The 26,822-nt window shown below is 44.0% G+C and overlaps 1 protein-coding gene across 1 annotated transcript in view; it reads left to right on the forward strand.

The window, feature by feature from the left end:
- Positions 1–2,537: 2,537 nt before the first annotated feature.
- Positions 2,538–26,822, forward strand: part of LOC120918629 (acid-sensing ion channel 2) — a 735,690-nt gene continuing 711,405 nt past the window's right edge. The window contains exon 1 of the mRNA XM_040330316.1: positions 2,538–3,797. Within this exon, the coding sequence (XP_040186250.1) occupies positions 3,234–3,797 (564 nt within the window). The 5' untranslated portion in view covers positions 2,538–3,233. The remainder of the gene's footprint in view (positions 3,798–26,822) is intronic.

Consider the following 26,822-nt stretch of genomic DNA (forward strand, 5'->3'; position numbering starts at 1 on the left):
AGCCTAAAATCTGCGTGGCATAAGGCTCTTATGCCACGCAGATTTTAGGCTGCATTCTTGCGTTGGCCGCTAGGGGGCGCTCCCATTGTGATCTGTGTATAGTATGCAAATTGCATACTAACACTGATTCACAACGTTGCGCGAGCCCTGCGTACGCAAATTACGTAGTTTGCGTACGTCGGGTTTCGCTTAAGGTTCCACATCCTTATAGCAGGCGCAGCCAATGCTATAGGATACCCACGTTCCCGCGTCGCGATATTTAAAATCTACATAGTTTGCGTAAGTGGATCGTGAATGGCGCTGGACGCCATTCATGTTCACTTTGAAGCAAATGACGTCCTTGCGACGTCATTTGCCGCAATGCACGTCGGGAAAGTTTCCCGACGGAGCATGCGCTCTACGCTTGGCGCGGGAGCGCGCCTAATTTAAATGATTCCCGCCCCCGGCGGGATCATTTACATTGTGCGCGCTTAAGCCGGGCAATTTTGACGGCGCGCCCTCGCAATTTACGGAGCTACTGCTCCATTAATCGAGGGGAGCGCAAAATATTTGCGGGGGCGCAGGGCAAAATCGTTGCCCTGTGCCTCCGCAAATAAAGCGCACATGTACCTGAATCTGGGCCAATGTTTTTCAAACTTCATTTTAAAAAACGACGTTGCCTACACACCATCGTTTTTTCAAAATGCTCTAGCAAAGCGTGGTTACGTTCAGCACGTACGACGGCATTCTTTCAAGCTCGTTCCATTCAAGCTCGCGTCATAACTTGCTTCTGAGCATTCGCGGGTTTAAAAACGTTGTTTTAAACGTCGTTCTACCCACACACTATCATTTTTAAATGACACAAAAAGCGATGTTTTGAAAAACGACATAAAAAAAGCATGTTCGAAAAAAAAAATTGTCGTTTTTCAGAAGACATAAAACAACGTTTTCCCCAAACACGGTCATTTTAAATGACGTTTTTAAAAATGACGTTTTTTTTTCATCACAAAAAACAACCGTGTGTACGCGGCATCAATCACTTAATGTAATTAAAGTTCTGGACCCAATTTTGGAGATCCTGGTGTGCTGGTGACACTTCCTTCACATAAAATATTGCAATGACCGACATGTTGTCCTCTAGGGTCTGTGTGTGTGTAAGATATATATTGTGTGTGTGGTATATAATATTACACACTTTTTTTTATTAATATTTTATAATATACATACATACAAATTTATTACACACTTTTTTTTTTTTTTTTATTAATATATATTTTTTAAAATTTTTTATTTTTTTTATTTTATATATATATATATATATATATATATATATATATATATATATATATATATATATATATATATATATATATATATATATATATATATATATATATATATATATTAATGTGTTTGGGGGGTCGAAGTAATTTTCTAGCAAAAAATTATGATTTTTAAGTGTCAAAAATAGGCTTGGTCTTGAAGGGCTTAAAATTTTCCCGCATTGGTTAACTTTAGCTGCACCTGTTCAGATACAACCCTTAAAACTACCGCTGTCATTCAGATTTTCTGTAGCCGTGAACATTACATTGTATTGTACTCAGCAGACACAGACTAATGTAACCAGCCCTTGTATTTTTGTAGAGTGCTGCTGAATTTTCCAGTGTTCCATAAATGAGTACGTAACACGTGACCTTGGGTCTCACCACAGCAGCATAACATTACGTGCATTGAAGTCGAGTCCCGTTGCAATACTAATGTCTTTTAGATGTATACAACACATTGCTGCGTTTTTGGCGTTGTTCTGTCCTTTTTTTTTTTTTTTTTTTGGCTTCACCAGTTGCCTGAATAATTTCCTACAAGTGAAAAGATCCATATCTGGCCCGTGAATATGTATGCAGAAGATTTGTAGCAGGCACCCTCTGGTGTTTTTATCTTCAGAGAGATAATGGTTCTCTTCAAGATGTATCGGATTAAGGAGAGAGACATCTAATCTGGTTTTTGGATCCCAGCGAGACTACCGCTGTCAATTTGCGCTCAGTGTATTGGAGCCGCCTGCACTGACAGCAGCCGATGTACTCGCCTGCGCTGGCCCATGTTCCTGCTTTCTGAGATATTGTAAGGCATAATTAATCTCCGGAGTTATTTTCACTTTAGCAGCTCTTCAACTGCCTACCACTGTCTGTCTGTCCCAGATATTCTCATCACTCTGCAGCACAGCTGAGAGAAGAGAAATGAATGTGTGAGCCAGTAGGGACAGCATGTGCCTTTTATATGACTGCCATTGGATCAATTTATTTTACAAAACAAAGTCTGTAACCCTCGTTATTTGATTTGAGATCAATCGGCACTGCTATTATTTCCTCTCCCTCTGATGGATTGCTATTCCATGTACTCGCCACACTTTTAAGTGGTATAAAAAAAGAAAAAATGGTATTGCCTGTCCCTAGCTTTCCTGACTTTCTAAAGGGATTTGCGGCTGCAGTTTATTGCTACCCTAGAGGCATCTAAAACATCCTCCATCCTCCTCGGTCTTTATATACTGAGGACTTCCACTGATGTGTTGTGGATATTCAGACAAATATATTCACTGACTGTGATGCTACTTCCAGCTCCCCCCACCCCTTCCCTCATCACCTCTGCTGCTCTTGCAACGAGGACTGAATCTGGCACCGTCTGGGTTTCGAGGCAGCGGGAAGGTGGGTGGGTGAGGATCTGGGAAAGACAAGAGATTAATTCCAGCGACTGGCCATCAAGGAACGCGTCCTTTCGATTGAAATTGTGGCTCCCGGGATTGCAGACCCCCGGCTGCAGCACCAGTTAACGCACACAGCTTCGCAAGCCTTTTATTCATCAGGCAGCTCGGTTTGTTTAATCACATTTCTTCTCCGTCTGCGTGTGAGAACGAGGTGGGAGATGGAGCAAGAGGCAGCAGGGATGAATTCTGTTTCCATTGGCCGGTGTCTGTCTTTCTCTCCACCCACAGCAGTTCCACCTCACCTTGGTGTCTCCCCACGCACATCCAACCCTCTTAATCGCAATGAAGAAATCTACAGCCAGAGTTTCTATGGATTTTATTTATAAACATTTACCCCCAACAGGCGACCGTTGAGTTGACAGCAGGCTTTGTTGGTTGGGAGGGAGGAGAACACTGTGAGTCTGCTTCTTCCACTCTCCTATTTTCATGTAGAGGGGGTTTCAAAAAAATAAAAATAAATCTGGAGGTGACAAGGCTGTACCTCCCAAGTGGAAAAATGGATCTGAAGGAGAGTCCTAGTGAGGACAGTCTTGGGAGCCTTCATCCCTCTAGCATTCAAATCTTTGCCAACACATCCACACTCCATGGGATACGGCATATATTTGTGTACGGCCCACTAACGCTCCGGCGCTTCCTGTGGACAGTGGCCTTTGTGTGCTCCCTGGGCCTTCTCCTTCTGGAGAGTTCAGAGCGAGTGGCCTTTTACTTCTCCTACCAGCATGTCACCAAAGTGGACCAAGTGGTTGCCGAGAGCCTGGTCTTTCCTGCGGTCACCGTTTGTAATCTCAACTCGTTTCGCTTTTCCAAAATCAACACCAATGATTTATACCACGCAGGGGAACTGCTGGAGCTCCTCGATGTTAATGGTCACATCCTAGAGCCGCACTTGGCAGACCCAGAGGTATTGGCTATTCTTGAAGAAAAGACCAAATTCAAGCAGTTTAAACCCAAAACCTTTTGTATGGGGGAGTTCATGGAGCGAACGGGTCATGACCTTAAAGACATGATGCTTTATTGCAAGTTTAGAGGTCATGAGTGCAGCTACAAAGACTTCCAAACTGTGAGTACTTGGCTTTTTTTTTGACTCTCGGAATCTGCTTAGCACATAAGACTTGATGGACCCACAGGTGCAGTTGTGTCTATGTATGACTTACACAAAGAGGTGTTCTTGGGTTATTTGGAAGTAGATGCAAAGTTTGTTAAAGTTTTGATTTAATTAAGTTAAATACCGGTAGGTTAGGCTTTGTTGAGCTTATACAGTATATGACGTGGGTTTGTAGGTTACTTCAAACTCTTCTTACTTGCTCACAAGTAGGCTTTAACATTGTTACAAGATCGAACATACAGTTGACAGACTGCTTATGTTTCCTTTATATTGTAAGGTAAACTATTCGGAGTGCCATGTGGCCACGAGGCCTGACTCAACGGCCCAGAAAGTTGTCCTTTTTAAACATTTTGTGGTTTTTCTGCAGCGTGATTATAGAGCCAATGCTTTTTCTATAAGGACAACAGTCCATTGGCTCATCTGGGTAATCGGAGCTGTGTGTCTGACTAGGCCAAGGTCAACAGGTATCGGGGTTTATTCTAACTCTTGTATTAAGCCAAGCAATTACCAGCTTTGATCCTCCATTGAATTTGTTGTATTAGTGCTGTGGAAATTATTGGATCTTTAGAAGTATGAATTGTTTATCTGCTGCAGTTTTGGCAGCCATTTGTTGTAGTATCGGCTCATGAAAATCGAGAGTTTTGAAATATCTGAATGGGTACTATCTGGGCACTCCTAGGATTTCACCCTGAGACTTGTAGGTACATCTTGTGGTTTACATCTTGGGATGTCATGGTCACTTCTGACCCTCTTGGGGTTGCACGTGGACGTTTTTTAAAGCTTTTGTCTGTAAGCCAGTTGTTTTTTTATGTGCAGCGAATATATAAAGAAGTGGCACGTGAGCTACAGAGCATCTTTGGCAACCAATAAAATGCCCTCGCCAGCATTTTTGGCTAGCGGTAAATCGGCTTCTTAAAGCAACTCTCAACGAAAATTACATTGAAGATGGTCATGAAAGCCTATGATTGTTTTAAATGTTTTCTCAACATTGCATTATATCTCATGTTTTAACCATTTTGAGTAGCATTGCAAATATCCCCCTACTCTGTCATAGATGTTGAAGGTGGCATCATACTGTAAAACAATCTCGTCCTCCCCCAGTTACTGATGTAAGTTACACTTGCTATTATAATTACAGTCTGGGTAAAGGAATCTATTGCAGGTTGAAGGCAGCTTTGACTACAGTCCCTACCGCTATGCTCAGAGTCTTTTCTGTATCGGCTGCAGAAGCACACGCAGGGTGGTAGCAAGATACCGAATTACTGAGAGCAAAGGGGCTGCAAAAAGGCTCCTAGAAAACCTTCATTCTTTCTGAAATATCTTTTCATCTTCCAATAAAAACATTAATTTTTTCCCTGATCGGTGCCAGCAATGTAGGGAGGAATGTGTGCTGAAAAAAAAAAAAAAGCTACATCTCAGTGAATATTCTCTTCTTCTATTGCCTATGAAGTATGAAGCTCTATCCACTGAATGTTACCAGCTGATTTTATGAGGTGGCCCTGTCTATTGACTACATTATACAGTTCATTGGTTTTCAGGATGTTCTCTCTGGCAGGGCAAAGCATGGAGTCACTTTCCAAGGCTAGAATGTTAAGCTGAAGTACTGCATTACATTTAAAACACCTGAACAATCAGAATGTCTCCTTGTGGTTAAGTAATCTGTAGTCAAGTCAAGCAAATTCGGGTAATTTTGTAAAACTGGTAAAATGCTATCTAGAACTAAGAACATTTTGAATTCAGAAAGTCCAATATTGCTTGGTGAGACTGCAGGCTCTCATCACATGACTCCTATATGGGCATCCTCCCTTACAAGCTCCGTTGTCAGAGGCTACCGTGAGCTCACTTGGTAGAAAGTAGCCTAGAACTAGGGAACAGTTTTAGGGCCTTTCAAAGTAAAGCTACTATAAAGCACAGGGATTTAACTATCAGAGAAGCCAGCTGCAGTGGATAGGTTCCAAGATGAAAATTAGACACTCCACAAGAAGACTGTGTCCCTTAGGTCAGTATAAATGCACCATTTTTATTCTTGAATGCAGTGTGCCTTTGAAGTGTATGTAAAGCCCAAACTTTTTTGTCTAGTTTTGTTGTGGATCTGGGAAGAATTGGACATTCTGACAAGTTTATGTTGCAGTTTGTGCCTTCTCTATTGGCCTTGGTGACCATTGTCACCAAAAAACAGAAGGTGATGGTGGATAGGGTTGCCACCTTTTTTTCTTTGAGCCAAACCTGAACACTTCAGCGGCCTGGGACACCTTTTGGGCGCACCAAGGAGCGTAGTAATGCGGTGCGCATAGTGTGCCCCAGCAAACCTGCTCTCAGACAGCCGCCCACAGCTCCCAGATTTTTTGGGGAGCCACAGTCGGCCTAAAACCCAGACACAAGATTCAAAACCTGGACTGTCCGGGTGAATCCTAGACAGGTGGCAACCCTAATGGCGGGTCCAAAATCTTGGCGTTGTCATGAGAAAAATCTTCCAGTGAGGATATCTGTTCTAATTTTCAATAATAAAAAATACCTTTTTATTTTGGAGAGATTTTTCCTATCGCTTTCAGTCATGCCTACTAGACAGGAAGTGCCCCTTACTCTCTTTTGTGGCCTAACATGTACTTAACCGCTTGAGGGACGCCGCACGACGATATACATCGACAAAATGGCACGGCTGGGCACAAGGGCGTACATGTATGTCCCCCTTTAAGATCCCAGCTGTGGGTTGCGAGCGACCCGGTCCTCTTCTCCGTGACCGTCCCCATGGGAACAGCGGACCCGATCGCCGCTGGTGTCCCGCGATCGGGTCACAGAGAGGAAGAACAGGGAGAGGTAAGTGTAAACAAACCTCTCCCTGTGCTTCCTAGTGAGCCTGTCACTGATCGTCTGTTCTCTGTCATAGGGAACGATGATCAGTGACGTCACACGCCCAGCCACGCCCCCCCCCCCCACAGTAAGAATCGCTCCCTTAGGGCACACTTAACCTCTACAGCGCCCCTCCTGGTTAACCCCTTCACTGCCAGTATCATTTTTACAGTAACCAGTGCATTTTTATAGCACTGGTCACTGTAAAAATGAAAATGGTCCCAAAAGTGTCCGATGTGTCCGCCATAATGTCGCAGTCACAATAAAAGTTGCTAATCGCCGCCATTACTAGAAAAAAAAATATTAATAAAAATGCAATAAAACTATCCCCTATTTGGTAGACGCTATACATTTTGTTTGGGAGCCAAGTCGCACGATCGCGCAATTGTCAGTTAAAGCGACATAGTGCCGAATCGCAAAAAGTGGCCTGGTCTTTAAGCTGCATAATGGTCCGGGGCTTAGGTGGTTAAAGTATAACTAAAGGCAAAGTGTTTTGGACAAAGTGGAGAGGGATTGCTACACCTGTCAGGTTTTTATTCTCCCGTTATGGTGAGTCGCATTCTTTCTTTGTTTGGTTTACTGTTCATCAAAAGTGAAAATGAATGTAAAAGAAAATCCCAAATTTCGGGTTGTCCCCAGAACAGTAATAGTGTAGAGTTCTTGCAATGGGGACACTAGTTCTGGTGATAACCAGGGGTTCCCTCACTTTAGAGGGATTTTCTCCCACTTCCTGTTTTGGCTATAGGACATGAAGTGAAGGGAAATCTCCCCAGGGGTTATAACCTTTGCCTTATGCTGGTCATACACTGTACGAAAAATCGCCCTAAGTTTGTTAATTTGGCCAATTAATGGGCACAAAATCGATAATCGTTGGGACGTTTTTGAGACGAAAAAATGAAGGACAAGTTTGGAAATTTCCTGCCGAACGAACGATAAATTGAAAGGTTAATGCGTTTCCCGTCCGAACTGTTTGCACTAGGTCTATGTATAAAAAATTAACAAAAAATGATTCATTTATGTCCACTGAATGCTCTAGAGCACAGGTGTCAAACGCAAGGCCCACGGGCCGAATCAGGCCCTCCAGGCCATTTCATGTGGCCCTTGCACACCTCCTGCAGCAGGAGAGCTCCAGCCCTCCTATGGCCCTCCTCCAGACCCTTACTTTCTGCTTTCAAGCAATGCATCCATCTTCTTCCCAGCAGCAGCATAAGGTAAGGGGGGTGCACTGTGATGTAAGGGAGGGTGGGGGACTCGACGTCTGATGGTGGGGTGGCTCTTGACATTGAATGTAAAGGGAGGGGGATGCACTGGAATCTAATCTTACAGATACAACTGGCCCCTTTTGAGGGCAATCATAATGCTGATGTGGCCCACGATGAAATTGAGTTTGACACCCCTACTCTAGAGGAAGGCTAAAATCCCCAGCAAAGCATGATCCAATTTGCACCAGCAGGGGAAAAAGTCCTTCCTGAAAAAAATTGCAAGGTTAAGCCCAGGTTCACACTGGGTACGATTTGAGATGCGATTTCACATGTCAAATCGCATCTCAAATCGGCGGCATTTGTCGGCAATGGCACCGTCCTAATCGGTGCGACACTGCACCGATTTCAAAAAGTAGTTCCTGTACTACTTTTTGCGATTTCGGGCCGCGATTTACATTGACATCTGCACAGATGTCTCTTAAATCGTGGCCGAAATCGCGGTAAAACCACAGCTGCGAAATCGCGATTTTACCGCGATTTTGAATTCGCAGCAGTGTAAACCTAGCCTCAAGCACAGAACAGCTCTAAAGTTGTGCAGCTTCTATGCAGATTTCTACAAAGGTGTTAGATTTCTAAATAAAACCACTGGCTCTGCACTGCTGATTGCACTGCAGTTGAATACTTAATTTGATGTAAACACTTTGTTTTTTAACTAAAGTAAAACAAGTAAAGAACAAATGTGTCAAAGTGCAAGCACCTTTTCAGTCCCAGCAGTAAACATTTTATATCCTTATAATGATTTCTGTATATCCAGAGACTCTACTGGCAATAAATACTCTTATATTCTACCATTGGATGGCAGGGCAGTCCTAAAGCCCCATACACACTGTGACGGGAGTCACTTTGGGTGGGGGGTTTGTGGAACTCGGCTTACCTTGGAAGTAAAGTATATTATGGGATGGATGTTTTTGTATTTGCGTTCCTGGCATGTGGAGAGGGTAGGGGCAGATTCCTCCAACAGCTCTCCCTGCTGATAAGACTGTTTACTGATGAGAAGTTTGAATACACCTGACCTGTGTGTCTATTGTTATTGGACAGTTTACCCTGTCCTGAATCCAAGTGTGGGGGGGAGTGTCTCTGATTTGTATATCTGTTGTAACGTGCTTGAATAAAGAGTTTGCTGGTTTTCCCCCTCTGCACCGTCCTACACAGTGAAGCTACAGCTGACAGCTCAGCATTGGATTCAGTCGGAGCGGGTCAGATCGTCTTCCAAAAATGTATGTATACTCCTTTTTTTCTTTACAGGTGTCATTTCCAGTGTGTCTTTTAACCACTTCCAGACCTTAGGTGTTTTTCAGATTTGGCGTTTTGCAAGACTAAAACTGTTTTTTCTGCTAGAAAATTACTTAAAACCCCCAAACATTATATATATATTTTTCTAACACCCTAGAGAATAAAATAGTGGTCATTGCAATACTTTTTGTCCCACCGTATTTGCGCAGCGGTCTTACAAGCGCACTTTTTTTTGAAAAAATTCACTTTTTTGAATTAAAAAATAAGACAACAATAAATTTGGCCCAATTTTTTTATATATTGTGAAAGATAATGTTACGCCGAGTAAAATGATACCCAACATGTCACGCTTAAAAATTGCGCCCGCTCGTGGCATGGCGTCAAACTTTTACCCTTAAAAATCTCGATAGGCGATGTTTAAAAAATTCTAGAGATTGCATTTTTTGAGCTACAGAGTGGGCCTAGGGCTAGAATTATTGCTCTCGCTCTAACGATCGCGGCGATACCTCACTTGTGTGATTTGAACACCGTTTTCATATGCGGGCGCTACTCGCGTATGCGTTCGCTTCTGCGCGCGAGCTCGTCGGGACAGGGCGCTTTAAAAACATTTTTTGGGGGTTTTCTTATTTATTTTTATTTATTTTATTACTTTTTACACTGAAAAAAAAAAAAAAAATTGATCACTTTTATTCCTATTACAAGGAATGTAAACATCCCTTGTAATAGAAAAAAGCATGACAGGTCCTCTTAAATATGAGATCTGGGGTCAAAAAGACCTCAGATCTCATATTTGGGCTTAAATGCAAAAAAAAAAAAAAAAAATTGGGATGTACGCCCACTGAAATGAATGGGCAGGGCATCTGAAAACCGCTTTCAAAGTGGCACAACATGGGCATTTTTAACCCCTTCTTTTGGATTAAAAGTGCCCTGCTAGCGGCCATTAAGTGCTGCTTAACCACTTCCCGCCCGGTCCATAGGGGATTGACGTCCGGGAAGTGGTTCTGAAATCCTGACTGGACGTCCTGCGGGATTTCATGCCGCGCGCGCCGATCGGTGATGCGGGGTGTCAGTCTGACACCCTGCATCTCCGATCTTGGTAAAGAGCCTCCGGCGGAGGCTCTTTACCACGTGATCAGCCGTGTCCAACCAAGGCTGATCAGGATGTAAACAGAAAGAGCCGTTGATTGGCTCTTCCTCACTAGCGTCGGTGGCTCTCCTGACAGGGGGGTGTTCACGCTGATTGTTTATCAGCGCAGCCCCCCCTCGGATCGCCACACTGAACCACCAGGGAAGCCCACACTGGGCAAAAAAGGGGCAAAAAAGGGGCAAAAAAAAGATGTCAATCAGTGCCCACAAATGGGCACTGACTGGCAACATGGATACATCAGTGCCACCCCACAGTGCCCATCCATGCCCAGTGCCCACCCATGAGTTCCCATCTGTGCCACCCATGAGTGCCCATCTGTGCCACCCATGAGTGCCCATCTGTGCCACCCATGAGTGCCCATCTGTGCCACCCATGAGTGCCCATCAGTGCCGCATACCAGCGCCGCCAATCAGTGCTCATCAGTACTACCTCATCGATGTCCATCAGTGCCATCTCATCGGTGCCCATCAGTGCCACCATATCAGTGCCTGTAATTGAAACCGAAAACGTACTTATTTACAAAAAAACTAACAGAAAAAAATAAACAATTTTTTTCCCAAAATTTTCAGTCTTTTTTTAGTTGTTGCGCAAAAAAAAAAAAAATCGCAGAGGTGATCAAATACCACCAAAAGAAAGCTCTATTTGTGGGGGAAAAAAGGACACCAATTTTGTTTGGGTACAGTGTAGCATGACCGCGCAATTGCCATTCAAAGTGCGACAGCGCTGAAAGCTGAAAATTGGCTTGGGCGGGAAGGTGTATAAGTGCCTGGTATGGAAGTGGTTAAACGGCTCTAAAACAAGCGGCGCTTTAGCGATAATGCGGCCGTGGCCCCAGTGTGAAAGGGGTCTTGGTTTTCTTGGTTTTGCCACATTAATAAAGCTGACGGCCTTACTTTAAAAAATAAGTGATTTTATGTTCATGTTTTAGACACTTGGACAACAGGCTCAAGAGTGACGAAGCTGCAATTTGTCACATACCACTGTCAGAGCAGCAAGATCAGCCTATTAATGTCAATCATAAAATGAACCTAGTGTTATAACCTAGCAATAACTATCGTTAAATTGTAAATCTTTGTGGGGTTTTTTTTTTTGGTTTTATAAATGGACCAATAAACCCATCAGATATGCTGGATATACCTTCCTTTTTTCTTGGAGTGTTACAGCTTCCACCAATATACAACTTGATGAGGCATTTAGACGCCATCTCAGAATCATTAGCTAATTACAAAATCCTCTTTCCTGACACAATGATTGTTTGTAGAACACAGTTGTTATGGATTTTTTCTTTCTGTACAGCATCAGTAATTTTTTATAGGAGTAAAATCTGATCTCTTGCAGATTTTTTTTTATTTTATAAAATGTATATCTGCTCTGTTTAGTCCACCTAGATGCTGTTGCTAATGTTTGAGTTTAACCACTTAAGGACCGGACCAATACGCAGCTAAATGACCCAAGGGGTTTTTACAGTTCGGCACTGCGTCGCTTTAACAGACAATTGCGCGGTCATGCGACGTGGCTCCCAAACAAAATTGGCGTCCTTTTTTCCCCACAAATAGCGCTTTCTTTTGGTGCTATTTGATCACCTCTGCGGTTTTTATTGTTTGCGCTATAAACAAAAATAGAGCGACAATTTTGAAAAAAAATCAATTTTTTACTTTTTGCTATAATAAATATCCCCCAAAAATATATATATAAAAAAAAAATTCCTCAGTTTAGGCCGATACGTATTCTTCTACCTATTTTTGGTAAAAAAAAAACGCAATAAGCGTGTATCGGTTGGTTTGCGCAAAATTTATAGCGTTTACAAAATAGGGGATAGTTTTTATTGCATTTTTATAATTTTTTTTTTTTACTACTTATGGCGGCGATCAGCGATTTTTTTTTTTTTTTTTTTTTTTTTTTTTTTTTTTTTTTCGTGACTGCGACATTGTGGCGGACACTTCTGACAATTTTGACACATTTTTGGGACCATTGTCATTTTCACAGCAAAAAATGCATTTAAATTGCATTGTTTATTGTGGAAATGACAGTTGCAGTTTGGGAGTTAAACACAGGGGGCGCTGAAGGAGTTTCGTTTCACCTAGTGTGTGTTTACAACTGTAGGGGGGTGTGGCTGTATGTCTGATGTCATCGCTCGTGTCCCCTATAAAAGGGATCACTCGATCGATGCAGCCGCCACAGTTTAGAACGGGGAGCCGTGTTTACACACGGCTCTCCCCGTTCTTCCGCTCCGGGGACCGATGGCCGCACTCCAGAAAGAGGAGGCCATCTCAATGTAATTTTTGGCAGCAGCACCCCCCAATGATCAATGTCATTTTTGGCACCAACATCCCCCCCCCCCCCCGGGTTCTCAATGTCATATTCGGCAGTAGCACCCCCCCCCCTGCTTCCCAGTGTCCTGACGAAAAAGTCCCCCGGCCAATAATGTCCCCCCTGTACTGCGGGGGCGGCATTGAAGGACCCGGCCTTGGGGCGGCAAAGGGAGTAAATCCGGGCCTGCTTTTAGGGTGACCACATCACGGCACCCCGGCGATATGGCCTACCTGGCCGGGGCGTGCGTGTCACGCGGTGTTCCTGGTTTCGGGACCATGTTGGGCCGGAGCATCTGAACAGCGACGGGGACCCAGTGTGCGACTGGGTTCCCACCTTTGAGGATCCCAAGCTGTATTTCTGTTTGGTGGGGGGTGCGATTGAGAGGCTGGCGATCCAAATCCTTCCAGGTCTGAAGTAGTTAAAGCTGGATTCTGGAATAAGCAAATATTGTAATAACCCCCTTCCACAGCTCATGTGGAACCACAATGATATCACAGCTACTTTTACAAAGTAATAACTGGGTCTGTATTTATATCCATTGTAGATATTCAAGCAGTTATAAACCCAAAACAAAAATCAAAAATTATTGCAGTTTACCAATCCTTGGATGTGGTGACTGCATTAGTTTTCTCTTTTACGTTTTTTTTCCCCCCTTTTGTTTTCAGCTGGTGAAAAGAAAACAAATGCAGCCACCACATTTAAGAAATGGTAAGGTGGAATATAATAAATGCTTTGCTTTTGGGTTTATTACCAATTTAATTAAAGGATTATATTTTGATTAAAGTGTTTGTGGCTAGAGTTGAGTTTTAAAGACCTTACCCCAAAGATTTAGACATTAACCACTTCCGGACCGCTGCATGTACATTTACGTCGGAAGAATGGTACGTACAGGCACATTGGCGTACCTGTACGTGCCTGCCTAGACGTGGGTCGGGGGTCCGATCGGGACCCCCCCGGTACATGCGGTGGTTCCCGTGGCTTCAGGAGCGATCCGGGACGACGGCGAGGCTATTCATTTCTAGCCGCCCCCTCGCGATCGCTCCCCGGAGCTGAAGAACGGGGAGAGCCGTATGTAAACACGGCTTCCCCGTGCTTCACTGTGGCGGCTGCATCGATCGTGTCATCCCCTTTATAGGGAGACTCGATCAATGATGTCACACCTACAGCCACACCCCCCTACAGTTGTAAACACACACTAGGTGAAACATAACTCCTACAGCGCCCCCTGTGGTTAACTCCCAAACTGCAACTGTCATTTTCACAATAAACAATGCAATTTAAATGCATTTTTTGCTGTTAAAATGACAATGGTCCCAAAAATGTGTCAAAATTGTCCGAAGTGTCCGCCATAATGTCGCAGTCACGAAAAAAATCGCTGATCGCCGCCATTAGTAGTAAAAAAATAAAATAAAATAAAACTATCCCCTATTTTGTAAACACTATAAATTTTGCGCAAACCAATCGATAAACGCTTATTGCGTTTTTTTTTACCAAAAATAGGTAGAAGAATACGTATCGGCCTAAACTGAGGAAAAAAAATTATATATGTTTTTGGGGGATATTTATTATAGCAAAAAGTAAAAAATATTGCATTCTTTTCAAAATTGTCGCTCTATTTTTGTTAATAGCGCAAAAAATAAAAACCGCAGAGGTGATCAAATACCACCAAAAGAAAGCTCTATTTGTGGGGAAAAAAGGACGCCAATTTTGTTTGGGAGCCACGTCGCACGACCGCGCAATTGTCTGTTAAAGCGACGCAGTGCCGAATTGTAAAAACCCCTTGGGTCATTTAGCAGCATATTGGTCCGGTCCTTAAGTGGTTAAAGTTATAAAGAGTAACGTTTCCTCCTTTTAACAGACATTTTTAAGTATTGGTATTACTATTTTATATCCTGACTCATGAAAGCATATTACGGTGCTTTAGTATTCCATAAAGGCAAATCAAATCTTTCTCCATTACTATAGGAGTAAAGTTTGGGAGGGAGCCCAAGATGACATTAACTCTCCCACTGCAGCTACTAATGGAGCGTGCTCAGTGCTCACATACAAGTACAGCCTCTCATTTAAATCTGGTAATCTTCATCATCGTAAAATTGCAAGCTCTGCTAATCGGTGACTAAATGGCCACTTTCTATAAACCACCTTATTAAGCTATTTGGTTATTCAGCACCTGTGTGCATTGTCCATTGAAGTGTGTCTTTAATGAGGCAAGTAAAGGCGACATCAGCTTTACCTGATTTGTCTTTGGTGGCTGGAAAGGGAAAAAATCCAAGAAATATCTAGTGAGGATCTGTTTTTGGATGCACTCTTTGGAGGTGAAGGCTGCCCACAGGGCCACCCTCAGGAACTATGGGGCCCCTTACCAGAGCTGAGATCCCGGGGGGGGGGGGGGGGTTCGGCCGCCACTAATTGAGAAATTGAGAAGCGGGGGGTGCCACGAATTGGGGGGTTGCCCGGGGACCTCTGTGCCCCTTACAAAAAAAAATATACCGTATTTATCGGGGTATTGCGCGCTCCGGCGTATAGTGTGCACCCCTAATTTTGACCCTAAAATCCTGTAAAAAAAAAAAACATTTTATTACTTACAGTTTTGGTGTCTTGTCCGGCGTCCATTGGCGGCCTCGTCCGGTTCGGCATCCGTCTGCGGCCTCGGTGGTGTCCTCCCGGCTTCTCCCGCGCTGTCTTCATGTCGAATCCCCGCTTCGCCCGGGCTCAGTTTGAGGCCTCTGCCGACGTATACTGAGCTGCAGTACACTCGGGTATATTCGGCCAGGCTCTGCTTCTCACGCATAAACGTCACAGAGCGTGATTACGAGTGAAGCCGAGCCTGGCCGAATGTACCCGAGTGTACTGCGCTCAGCATATGTCGGCGCAGGCATTCAAACACGGCGCAGTAAGCGGGTATCGGCGTATATCGCGCACCCACGATTCAGGGCAAAAAAGGGTGCGATATACACCGATAAATACGATGTGTGTGTGTGTGTGTGTGTGTATGTGTATATATATATATATATATATATATATATATATATATATATATATATATATATATATAAATAAGCCTGGGGACCTCCGGGCTCTTTAAAAAAAAAAAGAAATTAAAAAAAAGGGGGGGTTGCCATCCAGGGCCCTGGGGACCTCCCGACCCTTTAATAAAAACAAAAAAATAAATACAAATTTTTATAAAAAAAAAGGGGTGTTGCCATCCGGGCCCCTTACAAAAAAAAGGGGGGTTGCCATCCGAGCCTCTGGAGACCTCCCGGGCCCCTTACAGGTGTACTGCCTGTACCCCCCTGATGGCGGCCCTGGCTGCCCATATAACTTCCAAGCAACTCACCATTACAGGCTAAGCAATCTCATTCCTTTACTAGAACTTAAAGAGAAACTTTACTCTCTTTTTTTAAAAAGGTAATCTTCAAATCCTGTAGTTGCTGACTTTTTAGAAAGACGATAAGTCTGTGGAGTTCAGTGCTGCCTTCTCCAGCCTGGGGAGTCCATGTTGTTAACCCATGCTGGATGGCTTTATAGGAGATTGCTCTCCTTTTTCCAGCGGTTGTCTACCATCCAGCTTTATAGATATATTTTAGTGAATGCGAGCAAGCCGCCTCTGTTGCCTTCTCCTTGATAGCCATTGATCTTCTGTGGGGCTTGAGGTCTGGGTTGGGCTGAGACCTCTGTGGTCTGTACCACTGAGCCATTACCTGTCGGTCTGGACATCCAGTCATGTTCATATTCCACTTCCACTTCCTTATCTCCCTGATGAAGACTTTATATAAGTTGAAACGCGTTGGGCTGACTTGGGGGATATGCATGCAATATATTTTAATAATTTCATGTACCCCTGCAGTATATGTATATTGTAGGAATGGTAGAAGGTCAGCACATGAAGTGTCTAGACCTGCCAGTTTTAACCACTTCCCTACCGTAGGACGTTGTATGACGTCCTGGACTTTAGGGGGGGAATATCTGAATGATGCCGGCAGCTAGAGGCATCATTCAGATATCCTTCTTTTCAGGCGGCGATTCTACGCATCATAAAGATCATAGCGGCGGTTCCGACTCTTGATCGTTCTTCCTGCCGCCATCCGGTGCTTCTCCAAGCTTTCCTGTGCCATCGGTGGCCTGGAGAACGAATCGGCCGGCTGAGGAGGCTAGAGATTTCCGGTCATCTCTATGACCGTCGAAGGCCCGGGTGCAACGTTATGACGTCACGCCCGGGTACCCGGAAGTAAACAAAGCCGAGATCAGTGATTTTTTTTTTTTCTCTCGCTCTCATGTTTTCCAGCCTGGAGGAGAGATGTGGGGTCTTATTGACCCCGCCTCTCTCCATAAAGAGGACCTGTCACACACTATTTTTTTTTTACAAGGGATGTTTACATTCCTTGTGATAAAAAAAAAAAGTGTAAAATAAAATTAAAAAAACTTTTTTTATAACGCCCCTATCTTCAGTAGCTCATGCTCATGTGCGCGTTCCCTTCCCTTCTAAGTCCCGCCCACATATGTAAACGCCATTCAACCCACACATGTGAGGTTTCGCCGCCTGCGTTAGTCTTACAGGGTGTTTTTTTTATTTATTTTTGAGGAGGATTTACTCTCTCTTTAAGAGAGAAGTGCAGCAATTCCAGAATTGGGGTGAAATTGATCTCCTATCAATTGGCCAAGGCAACTATCACTTGGCAAATGAATTCACTAGCAACCCTGTCTAAACCTCAGGGTGCTACAGCACTAATTGCCTTCAATGTCAACCAGGTAAACAGCCAAGTAAACCCTTTGCCTGTTTTAGAACAATTTTTTAATGTTGGAGGTTGAAGACCCATTAGGCTCTATATTTTATTTTTCTAAGGGTCCTCACCATTCTCAGGTTCCTCACTTCTTTTATCCCATCATTCGCTGTACAGCTCTTTTCAGTCTGTAAAGTGCATTAATTTCTCACATGATTCTATTGGAACATGTACCTGTCTTTGGCAATTACTTCTTCACAGCTGTTTGATGTTACACCAGGACAGGCTTCTTTTTCTACTGTCAGAGAAGTGTAGGAAAGGAACAAAAGGAATCAGAAAAGAAATATGTGCTTTATAACTCATCAGCTGTTTAGGTATGTAAATTTAAGGTACACCAAACAAAGAGGCCGCAAGATAGTGTGTGTTGCAGATTTAAAGTGTCACTCCAGACAAAAAAAAAAAAAAAAAAAAAAACGGACCTGGTTTTTCATTATAAACCTCCTCCCATGCTTTCCTTCAGGACTTCTCCAGAGCCTCTCCCATCCTCTGTTTTTCAGTTATCTTGCAAACCTGGTCTGTTGGTGGGTCCTGAGGACAGGAGATGAGAACCACTGCCCTAGGCCATGTTGTGATAAACTTGGCAGACTGCCTGTGTTTTTTTTTTTTTTTTGATAGATGTGGCTTGAGCAGAGAACTCTGCACCGAATCGTGGAAATGCTGTATTAAGATCGCGAGGGGGGTAGAATCGCGATCCCGATTCTTTAACGATTATTCATGCAGCTCTAGTCTATGTACAGAAGATTGATGTCACTGTTATGTTTATGTAATATCTGGGTTTGCAAAGGAATTTTATGTGCACAAAGTAGAGATCTATATGCTTTGTAGATACAGAGGAATATATTTAAATTAAACGTTTTTGTGCCTAGAGCACAGCTCTAAGAAAAGGCACAAAGGAAACAATACTTCAAAACATCTTCTTTTGGGATTATTAGGTTGTTGCATTTTTCACTGTTTTTCCTTTTAAATACATACAGTATAGCACATTGTTCAAGCCAAGTTGTTGCCCACAGGCAGCTTTAAATATATGGGTACACCCTGATGTGACAGATGGACATATACTTTGTTTTTATAAAGAGTTTTGAATTCTGCTTACAGGTCATGGTGTGTAGATCTCAGGAAACAAGAGGGAAGGATGACTGCGTTGCCTCTCCCCTGCGCTCAATTTAGCAGCCTTAGGCTTTGTCACTCCTTCACAGACACTGCGCTGACAGGAAGGGAGGGGGAGACGCGGCACCTTCGTGGATCTACTTTCCATCACATACAGGATGGCGGAAGGAGGAAAGAAAGACTAAGGAGGCATCGGGACGTAAAACGTTTGCGCAACTTAAACATTACAGAAAATTAAAACTGCGTACAAAGTTTGGGGAAGGGGGTATGAGCAACGGGGACTGCTGCAACCAAAAAAAATTACGGTTAGGGCACTAACGGGTTTTATCGTTCATTCTTAAAGCGGTAGTTCACCCACAATCCCATGATGTTACCATCGAGACAGGCATTGTAGCGCGAGCTACAGTATGCCTGTCCCGATTTTTTTAACCCCGTACTCACCTTGTAGTCGTCCATCGTAGATTTCGGCTCCCGCGGGGAATGGGCGTGCCTATGGAGAGGGAGGATGATTGACGGCCGGCCCTGGCACGTCACTCTCTCCGAAGACAGCCGGAGTAGGTCTCGGCTCTTCACGGCGCCTGCGCACAGGCTATGCGCACGCGTCGTGAAGACCAAGCCTATTTCGGCTATTTCCGGAGAAGCGTGACGCGCCAGAGCCGGCCGTCAATCATCCTCCGTCTCCAGAGGCACGCCCATTCCCCGGTATCTTCGATGGACGACTACAAGGTGAGTACGGGGGTAAAAAATTCGGGACAGGCATACTGTAGCTCGCGCTACAATGCCTGATTTTAAGGTAAAATAAAAAAAAAAAAAAAATTTCCCGTCGATAGGGTGAACCCCCGCTTTAAGTGCCTTTTTTTTCCTTTCTATTATAAGAAACGCCAAGCTAGATTTATAATAATTTCAATTGTACGTTTTATACCTTTTTGTAGCGGTGTCCCTGACCCCTAGAGGCCTAGTGGTGACCTCCAGAGTCATGGAGATCCTTCCTTGTAGTGGGAGTTATTAGGCATGGTGGGTATAGTGCAAGATGGAATGATTGGGCGCCTGTCACTTTTTTTGGAATGCAAGAAAAGAGGTTTGTCTCTTAAACAGAACTGGTGGAGAGAGGGTTAGGGCCCCCTTAGGCAGATGCAATAGCAATTGGCAGACTCCGAGACAAAATGATAAGCAGGCAGAGTGCCGGATGCAGCAACTGTATTTGTAGAACTGCTGTCTCCTATGGCAACTGAACTTCAACAGTCAATACAGATCTCTACTCGTAACTCACAGTAACCCGTTATAGATCTTCTCTTTGTCTCGCAGTATTCCACTGTAGATCTTCACTCACTGAGCTACCGGTCTCTCACTAGACTTCAAGATGCCAGTTGTCACTGGATCCCCTGAGCTCTTCCACAACTAACCCGCTGTATACTCCTTAAGTCTTACCCCCGATTACCTGCTGGGTCCCTGGCTTGGCACCCTGCTGAAGCTTTCCCACTTCCTCACTGTCCCCAGCTGGTGAAAAGGCTTCTCTGGTACTTCTCCAGACGTCCATACACTGGCCTCTGATAACAGGAATGGTTGTCCCTTTCTGGCAACTATTTCTCCCTTTACCTCTGACCTTGGTATTTATTTGCCCCTGAGGACAGGAGTGGTCGTCCTTTGTTTCAACTGCTTCTCCCTCACTGCTGGCAACAATTTGGCTCCCCGTCGGCGGAACCTCTGCAGCTTGGTGTTTTTTTTTAGCATTAAACACAAACCGCTGCTTCTCTTCAAACTGGATAGGCTAGACAGCCTAGCAGCCAAGTGCTCTCGGGATAGGCCTCAGGTTTCTGACCTAGCAAACCAGAGCCTTGTGACACACGTCCTCTCAGACAGCTATCCAGGTGGCACAGAACCCTGATTACCTACTTCCTGAATAAATAGGCTCTCCCAGCATGCCAAGAGACCAAAGAAACCCCTGCCAATTGGCTGGGACAACCCATCAACTCCTAGTCTGAATTCACTATGCCCTAGTCATTCTAATGTCACAGGCAACAATGCCACTTAGTGACAGAAGAGAGAAGTGCATCAAATCCAGAGTTTGGGAAAAGTCAGTGGATCCCCCTAACAATTAGCCAGGCTAGTTACCACCTAGCAATTACATTTGTTAGTAACCCTGCCTAAGACCAGGGCGCTACACCTGTGAAATTATATTTATTCTGTATTTTGCAATTACCATTTATAAAAATAAATGGTGAATGTATTTTTTTTTTTTGTAACGGAAGAGTTTTTATTGATCTCTAAAGAAAAAGGCAACAAATATAACAGTCAAACAAAAAGAGAAATATAGATAATAGGCAAATACATGATCCTATACTATAAGGCACATTGTACAGTTTAGTGTCATGTACAATATGCAGTACAAAGCAATCGTATACACAGAATGATGAATAATACATCCAGTGAGGCAAAAAGAGTAATATGTGTACCCCAAGGTGGGGGGTGAAGGGGGAAGGGACCCCAATAGTACCTGGCAACCCTTACATGTCTTTAGATGACCACAGAAGATTATCAGTAAGTTAGCCCTTAGCCCAGGCACCCCATATGTTCTCAAACATTTTAGGGCACTTCCAGCTTATGTACGTGAGTTTGTATAGCAGTAAAATTGAGTCAACCAGGGATCTCCACTGTGAGACCGTGGGGGGTTCAGTTTGCTTCTACTTGGCCAGGATAGATTTCCTAACGTAGAACACTTGCGTAGAATATAAACAACCGTTTATGGGTGCACAAGGTAAGTGTCCCAGATCCGTAAAAGGAGGCTTGTGGTATCCATAGTCGCATTTTAAATCTTCTACCAAGTTTATCGTTTCTACTACAGTGGAACCTCGGATTGCGAGTAATGCGGTTAGCAAGCGTTTTCGCAATACGAGCACTGTATTTAAAAAACCCTAACTCGGTTTGCAAGTGTTGTCTCGCAAAACGAGCAGGATACAGGCCAAAGCAGTGTGCAGTACCGCATTTGGCCTGAGGTGGGGGGCGCCGGCGCCGTTTGGAAATGCACGGAAAGGCCAGAGGTCAGCTCGGGAACGGAGTCTTTCTGAGGTTTTGCTGAGGTGTCCTATGGTTTTTTTCTGGCCGAGGCTCTCTGGCGCCCCCCACCTCTGGCCTCATGCGGTATTGCATGCATTTGAAGTCAATGTAGAACAAATAATTTTGGTTTCAATTGACTTCAATGGGGAAACTCGCTTTGATATGCAAGTATTTTGGATTATGAGCATTCTCCTGGAATGGATTATGCTTGTAATCTGAGGTTCCACTGTACCTCCGTCCAGAACTTCTGAAGGAGAGGCCATACAAGGCCATACAACATGAAGGAATGTACCAAGTTGATTACCACATGTAGAACATTTGTCAGATTGGGTGTGGGGGGGGGGGGGGTGTATATCCGTGAGAGTCTGAGGGGTGTAGTAAGCTCTGTAGAAATTTTTAATTTGCATATACCTGTCCCTAGCCGATATCATTAAGGGGATACATGCTGGATCCCCTCCTCCAAGTCCTTGGCATTGAGGAATGGTGTATGTATTGTGACAGGAAGTCAGGTAAATCTGTGGGTGTTGTCACTGATGGGACATACATTTCTGCCTTGTTTAAACGATACACAGATGGTTATCGGGCGTCAGCTACAAACGTAGCCAGAGAAAGGCTAAAGGCTGTTGAAAAACTTCAGCTGTTCAGAATGAGGCAATTAAAGGCCTCTATAAGAAGTCCAAAGGGTTACCACTAATTGCTGCATCACTCCTAAGGCTGTGTGAGTAGGAGAGCAGTGCCAGAAGGTCTTCTTTGGAGGTGAGGAGAGGATTGATTATTTTCTGTGTGAAACAAAATCAAAAGACTATTGTTTTGTGCTTTATGACCAGCACTGTCTACCCAGCAGTAGGCTGTGTTAGACTTCATAGATAGGTTCCTGTGTTGAAGGTAGACGCCCAGAGTGGCTAGGATTTATTTTATGTTTGATTTTGTTTATGCTGTTTGGATGCTTGCAATTGTTTTCCAGCAAGATGGAAAAATAAATGTGAAACTTTGTTTTCAACCATCTTCGACTGGCAGTCTGTATAAATTCAGTGTGTGGTGAACCCATCCAAGGGGTCACACACCCCGCTACCGAGCTAACCCCTCACAGTATTTTATCATGGCTGCTGCAAATGTGGGCCAGTTTCCTTTTTCCTTTTCCCCTTAGAAATGCATTCGGAAATCGCATGTTAAAAAATCCATGCTTTATTCTCCAGTTGTTTTTTTATTTTCCTGTATAACCTGCCAATATTCATTAACCGGCTACAAAGCTTGTCTCGTATAACGTTGTCTTGCTTGTAGAGCTGAGCTCGTTCCTCTGTGACCGTTGAGACTATGTGACCTCCTCACAACCTGTGCTGCTAGCATTTTGTAGAGCAGTTATATATTATCACATTGTTCCTTTCCGCATCTTCGTATGGTTCCCTGCCATCATCTTCCACATAAAAAGCTGAGCATGGTGCCTTTTTCCACGTTCCTCACTGTATAGGCCCCGTGGCCTGTTTGTGCGCGGTACATTAACCATGTTGATGCCAAATCTTTTTTTCCGAAACAGCAGTTTATCAGATGGATGACACAACTACATTATTACAGGAGATTGTGTTTTTTTTGTTTTTTAATCCGTACTGACTGTACAATAGTGCACGTTTTTAAAGCTACTGGGAAATCTGTTACAGAGAAATAAAAATTGAGTTATTCATTATAAAATAAAGCAAGCAAGTCAAGTAATGGCCACTCTTTATGTATAGTTTAAATATTTTGCTTGTTTTGAAATAAAAAAAATAAAATAGAAAATGTAAGGGCAATGAAAATAAGGGGAATGATGGTTTTATACACTGAATTACCCATCTAAATGTATTTTTCGTTTTATGGCACTGTACTGCAGCATTCTTTTGTATTATAAAGCAGTACTCAGTGGGCAGAAACATAACTACAGACTAAATTGCAGCTGTTCGGATACCTTGTAATGTTTACTTAACCAGTTAGACCCCAACTGTGCCCTAGTAGAAGGGACATCCCTTGCTGTCAGTGTTATCTTGTTGCCACATTACTCAGTTTTCCTCGCTCTGCAGTTCTCAAATAATGAAAACTATTAGCTGTGCAGGAATTCAAAACATCTCCTTAGCTTATGCTTCCATTCTGTTCAGGTATGAGTCTTTGATAAAAGCCAACTAAAAATGTTCTCTTGTTCTTTGCTCACAAATTCAGTAATATAAGTGTAGCAAGGTCCCAGACCTCCTTTAGTCTAATGGGAACTTCTAGAGTTGGGGATAGCTGGCATCCTTCTGTAGAGTGGGTTACAAGGCATGGTGGGTGTAGTGCAAGATAGGTTCATGGGCACCAGACACTTCTTGAATGCAAAGATTTTTTTTTCCTCTTGGACCGAACTGTGGGAGAGAGGGTTCAGGGCCAGGACACCCTTAAAGGGGTTGTAAATGTAGCGCCCCCTTACTTTCAGTATGGGCACTACGCTAAAGTTGGTGGGGAATGGGAGAGTTACTTTGCTCCCATTCACAATTCGTTTAAATTGGGACTTCTGTCATTCCAGAAATGTCCATTGGATCAGTCTGTGCTCCAGGGATGCGTTGCCATCCCTGGCCAGCAGTTGGCACCAGTGGAGTTCTGGCAGAGTGAGTCTTCCTCAGCAGCCAATTAGAGGAGTTTTTCCCTCGCAAGGCATGCTGGGGAAGGGTATATCTGGGACAGGTGTCGTGTGTTCTAGGTTCTTCGCGGGGTCCCTGTTCCAGGTGCGGCATTCACCTTCAGGGTGTGCGCATCCATGGACCCCCCCAGCGTGGCCCACCTGGCCAAAATTGCAGGCTACACAAACCCTCAACCGGAGGTAAAAGAGGACCCCAGTGATTTACTGGGTTCCGGGTTCTATTGAGAGGATTCCAGGCCGAGTGCTGTTTGTTTTGGGAATCTGGTGACCGGGATGCTGACAGGTACGCTTTGCTGTCACCCGGTGACTTATACTAAAAATCCACTGGGAGGATTCGCTCTGTTCCATCCATTTTAGTTCTCCTAAAGGAATCGGCTTGTGGCAGAGGCCCTAGAGCCGGGTCTGTGAGAGAGATCTGTTCCTCCCAGAAAATCCTAAGTGACACTTCGGCTGCCAGGCTTGTAAGAGAGGTCTGTCCGGGGGCACTTTACCCCCTCTGGAGTGGCGACGAGTAATATTTTGGTACTCTATTGAGCAAGGAATGCTCAATTAATATCCAGGCCTGATACCGCAAGGTTCTCTCTTTTCTTCATCAACCTGCTCTTCCCACTTATTGTTGATGTTGGCCTGGAAATAAAGCATTGGAAAAACCTTTATTCACTGTCTGGACATTCGCTCACTGCTATCACCCCTAGACACAATGCAGGGTAACTTAATACGCCGATCCCAAAACAATCAGCGGCTCCTTCGGGGGTAGCGCTACATAACCCTTTCATGCCTATGCCTATGTATGACATTTGGTGTTTACAAGTTAAAATCCATATTTTTGGCTAGAAAATTACTTAGAACCCCCAAACATTATATATATATTTTTAGCAGAGAATCTAGAGAATAAAATGGCGATTGTTGCAATATTTTATGTCATACGGTATTTGTGCGGCGGTGTTTTAAACACAACTTTTTGGGAAAAATTTACTTTCATGAATTTTAAAAAAATGAAAAAGTAAAATTAGCCCAATTTTTTTGCATAATGTGAAAGATGATGTTATGCCGAGTAAATAGATACCAAGCATGACACGCTTTATAATTGCACGCACTCGTGGAATGGCGACAAACTACGGTAACTAAAAATCTCCATAGGCGACGCTTTAAACTTTTTTTACGGTTACCAGGTTAGAGTTACAGAGTAGGCCTAGTGCTATAATTATTGCTCTCGCTCTTACGATCGCGGCGATACCTCACATGTGTTATTTGAACACCGTTTTCATATGCGGGCGCGACTTCCGTATGCGCTTTCTTTGCTGCGCAAGCTCGCGGGGAGGGGGGCGCTTTAAAAAATTTTTTTTTTGTTTTCTTATTTATTTATTTATTTTTTCTAATATTACATTTTTTTTTTTTTTTTTTTTACATTTTGATCACTTTTATTGCTGTCACAAGGAATGTAAACATCCCTTGTGACAGCAATAGGTCGTGACAGGTACTCTTTATGGAGGGATCGGGGGTCTAAAAGACCTCCGAGCCCTCCTTTGCACTTCAAAGTATTCAGATCGCCGAAAACGGCGATTCTGAATACTGTGTACTTTTTTAAATCCGGCGCCATTGGCAGCCGAGAAACCCGGAAGTGACGTCATGACGCCGCTTCCGTGGTTTCAATGCGCACACTGAATCAAAGCCGTTTACGGCTTTGTTTCAGAGCGCGCCGAGACGCTGGAGGCGCCGGATCGTGGATCGGGTCTCCCGGTGGGACGGGAGGCCCGGTCAGAGCGGCGAGAGGCGGCGGGAGGGGGGGGATGTCCCCTCCCGCTCCTCCGGCATAACAACCGAGCGGCTTTTAGCCGCATCGGTTGTTATGTTTGGAAAGCCGATCGCCCGCTCTAAACAACGGTACCGGGATGATGCCTGCGGCTGCAGGCATCATCCCGGTACAACCCCTGAAAGCCGAGGACGCATATATGCGTACGCTCGGCGTGAAAGGGTTAAAGGAAAAAAATGTTTTCCCTAAATTGCTTCCTTTACCTTAGTGCAGTCCTCCTTCACTTACCTCATCCTTCCATTTTGCTTTTAAATGTCCTTATTTCTTCTGAAAAATCCTCACTTCCTGTTCTTCTGTCTGTATCTCCACACAGTAATGCAAGGCTTTCTCCCTGGTGTGGAGAAACCTTTTTGAGGGGACGAGCAGGAGTGTCAGGACGCCCACTAACACACAGCTCCTTTCTCTATCTGCAAAGTAGAGAGTGTCCTGACTTGCCTGCTCGCCCCTCCCCCCTCAAGAGGCTTTCTCCACACCAGGAAGAAAGCCTCGCTTTACTGTGTGGAGTTAGAGTGTGACACATGCTTTGGTCCAAGCTGCAATTATGCAAAACATACATACTTCAGTTTTAAATATAATCACTAGTAAATTGCTCAATATCATAGTGATAAGTACTGGGAAGTCTACACTCACCGGCCACTTTTATTAGGTACACCTTGCTAGTACTTGGTTGGACGATACCATCACACAGTTGCTTCAGTTTTTTCCACCACATCCCAAAGGTGCTCTATTGGATGAGATGTGGTGACTGTGGGGGCCATTGGAGTGCAGGGACCTCATTG

Source organism: Rana temporaria, chromosome 12, assembly GCF_905171775.1.
Source record: "Rana temporaria chromosome 12, aRanTem1.1, whole genome shotgun sequence".
Classification (NCBI taxonomy): domain Eukaryota; kingdom Metazoa; phylum Chordata; class Amphibia; order Anura; family Ranidae; genus Rana; species Rana temporaria.